The sequence below is a fragment of the Panthera uncia genome (genome assembly GCF_023721935.1).
Source record: "Panthera uncia isolate 11264 chromosome A1 unlocalized genomic scaffold, Puncia_PCG_1.0 HiC_scaffold_17, whole genome shotgun sequence".
NCBI classification, from domain to species: domain Eukaryota; kingdom Metazoa; phylum Chordata; class Mammalia; order Carnivora; family Felidae; genus Panthera; species Panthera uncia.
Genome location: NW_026057577.1, coordinates 7,794,648 through 7,801,688, shown reverse-complemented (window position 1 = coordinate 7,801,688; position 7,041 = coordinate 7,794,648). Strand labels below are relative to the sequence as shown.

Genomic DNA, 7,041 nt, shown 5'->3' with positions numbered 1-7,041 from the left:
TATATAAAGGTCAAAACCTTGCAAAAATAAACATTGTGGGACACAGATGTGGAGTACGCATCAAGCTAAGGGAGTGAAATGCTTAACACAATTTAGATAAGTGACAGGGGAGCATTGTGGACCAGGCTTCAAAAATTCTGGTCAAATCTCTTTTCAAGCAGAGTGTTGGGTATGTGGGTATTGGTTTCATTTTTTTTTTTTTTAATGAATATAATTTATTGTCAGATTGGCTTACATACACACCCAGTGCTCATCCCCACAAGCGCCCTCCTCAAACAGTACCTATGCATACATTATCCTCGGGGTGTGCTACGTATTAACATAAAAATAATCATAGCTAGCCGGTGGAGGGGGAGCTGTGGCGCGCAGAGCCTCCTAAAGGCGTTTAAATTCAGGGTTTGTTTTTCAAATCACCTTGCTGGTCTAACAAAACAAGCCTAGAAGCGGATTCAGGCAGCGGGCACTGCGAGGGGACCGCCCTATCCATCAGGTGCGCGCGCCCCCGCGTTGCAGACCCCTCGGACAGCGGGTCCCGGGGGCTCGCGCGGGGAGAGGGAACGTGCCTCTCCCGGGGGTCGCCCAGCCGCCTTCTGGGAGCTGTAGTCCGCGCGGGGCGGAGGCATGTCGGGAGTAGTAGTTCTAGGGTTCGCGGGGTTGCGGGACTGGTCCCGGCCTTTCTGGGGCTAGAGGCGCGGGTGATCTCGGTTACGCTGGGGCGGTGTGTAAGGAGCGGAGACTTCCCGGCTGCCTCTTCCTCGCAGCGGTGGAGCCAGCGTCTGTCCCGTCTGGGTGGGGAGTGCGGTGTCCGGCGGGGCCGCGCGCGGATACCGGGAGACGCCGCGCGGCCCGTGGGTCAGAGGTCGGCCGGGGCGGCGGTGCCTTGCGGGTGTCGCGGGCCGGGAAGACGCGGAGAGGAAGCGCCCTGCCAGGTGAGCTGGGGCGTGCCGGGACTGCTGTGGGCGGGGGCCTCCGGTGGCCGTCTGCCGAGAGACTTCTCAGTGAAGTAATACAAACAATAGCTCGCGCTGGCCGAGAACGAGGTGTGCCCGGCCGTGGTGTAGCGGCTTGGATGGATTAACTCATTTCATGCTTCTGCATGCATAGCCAGTAAGTTGACTGCACACTGCCCCCATTTTACAGATGAAGGAACTGAGGCACAATGGCCAGGTAATTTGCCACGTTTAGCTAAGACCCTGGACTGGAGCAAGGATTCCCTTCCTGCCCCTGTTACTTACCCATTTTTGTTTCTTTGTCAGGTCGCTGTGACTCCTTAAGTTCTCAGTCTCCCTCACATCTGCGAAATGGGGTAGCCATACATACGTTTTAGAGTCGTGAGGCTTAAAAATATATGAAAAGCACCCCAGATTCTGGAGTCTGTGAATACCTCTACAGCATCTTCCCTCCCCTGGCTGAGGTGCCCCAGGCCCAGATGACCCCCCCCCCTCGCCCCCATACTCTGCTAGTTGAGCTCTCACGCTGGGCACTGCACCCTGGAGAGCCCTCTGCATGCAAACCCAGGCAGCCAGTGCAGGCAGCTGTGGCCAGGGTCCTTCTCTGACACCTGCCTGGCGGCTCCAGGCACACTCACCTTGCTCTCCCAGTTGGGATTTGTGTGTGACAAGGAGGGCTGTTTCCCGCCGTGGATGCTGTAAGAGGTGGCACCTGTGAGATTTGTGTGTAGGGGGGCCGACAAAGCAACAGTCTGGCATGCATCTTGTGCGAGAGGGAGTGTTTTAACCACATTACCTCTGGTGAGGTAGGGTAGGTCCAGATGCAGGGGGGCAAGAGGAGGAAAGTGTGCAGGTTGTGTTATTCCCTGGGGACCAGTGCAGCACTCCAGGCAGGGCCACTCAGGGAAGGCACCTGTGAGGCAGAAAGACAAGGCAAATGTGGGCAGGTGACTTGACTGTGGCTTCTTCGGGAAGGAAAGGGCTAGGTGGGGCAGGCGGGCTTAGGGTTGGCCGTCTGTATTTGAAAGTGGCCGCCTCCGGGAAATTCATGTTCATTGTGGATTTTACAGCGTGTACACTTTAAAGCTATCTAAGGACTCCAGGTATCTGTGGGTGAATCACAGTTTGCTTAGTCACAGCTAATAGACCTTAGGTGACCGTAAAGCATCAGTTTATAGCAGTTAGAAGTGTGGTTAATACAGGGAGATGGAGATGGGAGAATTGTCTTAGAGCTGTATTGGCTTGGCGAGCATGCGTTTGCTTGGCTTGCACCATTTATGTGGTGCGGCTTTGCTGGGACCTGGTGGGCATTATGGGTGGTTGTAACTTCATCTCCCCAGGCCATCCCTTGACACCAGAGTTCCTCATGACACCTTTTCCTCTCCAGATCTACCTTGTCAGCAGTCTACACTCCTCTTGCCAGGAAAACTGAGAAGGAAAGCATGGCTGTGGATTTGCTGCCCACCAAGGTGAAAGTAAGTGAAGATTGTCTTTCTCATGAATCGCTTTCTGGGTTTAGAGAGGGTGCACATGTTTCCATTCTTTGAGTACTTTTCTCTCCAACAAAACCTGGGGAATCCAGGGTTCTTTAAGTTTTCCCCAGGATCCAGGATTCATGGAGGGGCTGCTGAGGAATGTGCTTCCTCTATCTCTATGTCACTCTTAATTCACCCTAAATCCAACTTCATGACCAAAGACTGAGGCAGCACTCGCTGAACATGTGCTTTGGGCTACAATAAGCGCTTGGTGGGGGCATGGTGTATTAGACAGTCTTTGTCTTCACAGAGGATACAGTCTTGCTTGGTGCAAAGACATGGAAGGACCAAAGACACCTTCAAAAAACACTGAGCACCGACTATGCACAGGATACTGTTCAGAGCACTGGGGTCACGAAGAGGAAAGAGGTTGTTTCTGTCTTCAGGGAGTTCATTGTATTGACCTCAGTTAGGAAATGATTAAAGGTCCAAGAGGAGTTAGGGAAAAGATCCTGGAAGTAGTGGGGTCATTTTGAGCTGATACTGAAGGCCAGAAGGAGTTCAGCTTAGCTTGGGCTCTGAGGCCAGCACTTGGGAGGACAGGGGGCTGGGAGCCGAGCACAGGTGTGACAGTAAACTGTCCAGATGTCTTCCTTATCCATCTGACTAATTATCTCTGTCTTCTCCTCTGAATCTTGTCCACTGGCTTTGATTTATTCACACTCCCCTCCTGGGCCCTTCTTGCTCTTTGCCCTTTTTAGATCCATTTTCTTTTTCTTTTTTTAACATTTATTTATCTTAGAGAGAGAGACACACACAGAGTGTGAGCAGGGGAGAGGCAGAGAGAGAGGGAGACACAGAATCTGAAGCAGGCTCCAGGCTCTGAGCTGTCAGCACAGAGCCTGACGCGGGGCTTAAACCTATGAAACGTTGATATCATGACCTGAGCCAGTCAGAAGCTTAACCGAATGAGCCACCCAGGCACCCCTGAAAACTGTACATTTTCTCTTTATTCCTTGAACTTGAATTCCCATTCCACTTCCATATGTATTTTTAAAAAAAATTTTTAACGTTTATTTATTTTTGAGAGAGAGGGGCACACAGAGTGTGAGCAGAGGAGGGGCAGAAAGAGAGGGAGACACAGAATCTGAAGCAGGCTCCAGGCTCTGAGCTGTCAGCATAGAGCCTGACATGGGGCTCAAACTTAAAAACTGCGAGATCATGACCTGAGCCAAAGTCAGACGCTTAACCAACTGAGCCACCCAGGCGCCCCTCTTTTTGTTTTTAAACTTTATTTTTGCGAGAGAGTGGGGGAGAGGGGCAGAGAAAGAAGGAGAGAGAGAATCCCAAGCAGGCTCCATGCTGTCAGTGCATAGCCCTTTTTGGGGCTTGATCTCATGAACTGCAAGATCATGACCTGAGCCGAAATCAAGTGTCAGATGCTTAACCAGCTGAGCCACCCAGGTGCCCCTAAGATCCATTTTCATTACTTTAACCTGAAGATCTTTCCCAAATCTCTGTTCTCAGGCCTCAACTTTTCCCTAGAAACACAGTCTAGAACTCTTAGGAAATATTTCCACATGGAAGTCCCAGCTTTCCCCCAACGCCAGCTCCTGTTCCTTCCGTGGGTTTTCTGTTCTGCCAGCCCCAAAGCCTCTGTTTTCATTGACTGCTTTCCCCCAAAGTAGTGGTAGCCTACATGTTACAAATGTAGACTCTGGAACTTGAGTTCATAAGTTCACCTCCAAGCTGGGGTTGTGACCTTGGCAAGTTATTTTCTCTCTGTGTGCCTCATTTCCTCATTTGTAAGTGGGATTAATGACATACATACCTCGTTTGATCCATGTAACAGGACTGTTAATATCTGCATTTTACGGGTGAGGAAACTGAGGCACAGAGGAGCAAGTAACTTGACCAGGGTCTTCCAGCTAGCCTCGAACCCAGATAAGACCGTATATACATTAATGTTATGCTCTGAGAACTTAAGTATACGTAAAATTCTGAGAACAGTGCATGGTACATATTAAATCTCAGTAAATGCTGGCTGTTAACTACCATTATTATCATCATAAGCAGCAACAACATTATTTTAGGGCCTGCCAAATTGGTCTGCCTCTTGCCACTAGGCTGGACTTTGCTTTGATTCTCTAATTACAAGGAGATGTGTGTTGTGGGAAACCAAAATGTAAAGGCCAGCAAAATGAAGTGAAAGCAATACCCAGCCATCACCTGGGGTGCCCTCTGCCCACAGGTAGGGATTTTCACTGTGTGAGCTTTTCCCACACCTGCACGCTTTTCTGAGAGACCCACTTGATTTCAGCTAAGGGAAGATGAAGAGGAGGATGTTTGCAACTCAGCGTTTTTTGTGAGTTTTTTTTGACCTCTAATTTACTGAAAACTGAAGATTTGAAAGCAGATAGAATAAAGAGTACTGTACTAAATACAGAGCATCAATATCTGAACGTCAATTGGCTTCTCATCAGAAACAAGGGCCAGAAAATGATCGAGTGGTGTTTTACATGAAAGAAAGAAACTGTGAACCCAGAATTCTATAACCAATGAAAATATTCTTTAAAAATTTTTTTTTAATGTTTTTATTTATTTTTGAAGGAGAGAGAGAGACAGCATGAGCGGGGGAGGAGCAGAGAGAGAGAGGGAGACACAGAATCCGAAACAGGCTCCAGGCTTTAAGCTGTCAGCACAGAGCCCGATGCAGGGCTCTAACCCACGAACTGTGAGATCATGACCTGAGCCGAAATCGGACGCTTAACCAACTGAGCCGCCCAGGCGTCCCACCAATGAAAATATTCTTTTAGAAGGAAGATGAAGTAGAGGCGCCTGGGTGATTCAGTCGGTTAAGCATCAGACTCTTGATTTTGGCTCAGGTCATGATCTCATAGTCGAGAGATTGAGCCCCGCGTTAGACTCTGCGGTGAGGGTGTGGAGCCTGCTTGGGATTCTCTCCCTGTCATTCTTCCCCTGCCTCACTTGCTCGCTATCCCTATCTCTCAAATAAACTTAAAGAAAAAAAAGAAAGAAAAAGAATGAAGATGAAGTAAAGACATTTTCAGATAAATGAAAATGAACCTAAGTCATGGTCAGCAGGCCCACCCTGCAATATATGCTAAAGTATATGCTTGCTTCAAGCTGACAGGAAATAATGCCAGATGGGAGCTCTCACCTTAGGAAGGAAATAAAGAGCATTGGAACAGGAGGCCATGTGGATAAATGTAAATATATAAATACTTTTTCCTCTCAGTGTCTTTAAAATGCCTATGATTGGAGTGCCTGGGTGGCTCAGTCGGTTGAGCGAGCGTCTGACTTCGGATCAGGTCATGATCTCACGGTTGGTGGGTTCAAGCCCCCCCCCGCATGGGGCTCTGTGCTGGTAGCTCGGAGCCTGGAGCCTGCTTCAGATTCTATGTCTCCCTCTCTCTCTGCTCCTCCCCTGCTTGTGCTCTCTCCCTCTCTCTTTCTCTCTCTCTCTCAAAAATAAACATTAAAAAATAAATAAAAAAATAAAATGCCTATGATTGTTTAGAGCAAAAACATAATACTGTATCATGGGGTTTATAACGCAGGTGGAGGTAATACACATGACAGTTGTGGGTCTAGAGTTCATTTATGGTTGGACTCAAAAAGCTCTGTCTTTATCTCCAGAAAAGCTCTATCTTCATCTCTGGGGAGGGCCTGGATGGCTGATTTTTTACTCTGAGGCACAATAAAGGCAGCGGATGTGCTGTTTAAGATCCCAGTGCCACTGGCTCCCCCTAGGGTGGTCATCTCAGGTGGTTGGGAGCTGGCCTACCTTGTTTGACAAGCCTTGCTTGACACACAAAAGGCCCCTGCTGAGCGTTTCCCCTTTAAGTCCTTCTGATTCAAAGTTCCTCCTACAGATCCAGGGACAAGGCCTAGGCTGTGTGTGCAAGGACAGGGAGATTGCACATGGAACATGTCTCCATCCTCCAGGGCTTCGCTGCACTCTCTCTGTCTTGTTGCACTTGTACCTGTTGCCTCCCATGAGCGTGCTTGGTGAGGTCTGGTGAGTCCTGCCAGCTCTCTGAACAGGGGAGCGTCTTTTTAACAACGATAGCATGAAGAAGGGGTGGTGTTCCCATACACTTGCAAGTTCTTGCGTTCTGTGTGAAATCAGATAGTCGCTCTAATAGACTATAAAGAACTAAGGATGTATGTTATAATTCTCAGAGCAACCACTAAAAATCCAAAGAGGTGGGGCGCCTGGCTAGCTCAGGCAGAGGAGCCTGAGACTCTTGATCTTGGGGGTATGAGTTCGAGCCCCACGCTGAGTGTAGCGATTACTTAAAAAAATTTTTTTTTTTTAATCTTTAAAAAAAATGCAAAGAGGTATAGCTGAAAAGTCAATACATAAAATGGAATGTAAACAATTTCAAAACAGGGACGCTTAGCTGGCTCAGTCGGTTGAGCATCCGATTCTTGATTTCAGCTCAGGTCATGATCCCAGGGTCATGAGATAAAGCCCCACATAGCTCCATGCTGAGTGTGAATCCTGCTTGAGATTCTCTCTCTCTCTCTTTCTCTCTCTCTCTCTCTCTCTCTCTCTCTCTCTCTCTCTCTCTCTCTCTCTCTCTCTCTCT

At 48.7% G+C, this 7,041-nt stretch overlaps 1 protein-coding gene across 1 annotated transcript in view; it reads left to right on the top strand.

Annotated features, from left to right (window-relative positions):
* Positions 1–252: 252 nt before the first annotated feature.
* ZNF354C (zinc finger protein 354C) overlaps positions 253–7,041 on the top strand; it is an 18,452-nt gene continuing 11,663 nt past the window's right edge. Inside the window, exons 1-2 of the mRNA XM_049649006.1 lie at positions 253–929; positions 2,338–2,425. Coding sequence (XP_049504963.1) covers positions 2,393–2,425 — 33 coding nt within the window. The 5' untranslated portion in view covers positions 253–929; positions 2,338–2,392. The remainder of the gene's footprint in view (positions 930–2,337; positions 2,426–7,041) is intronic.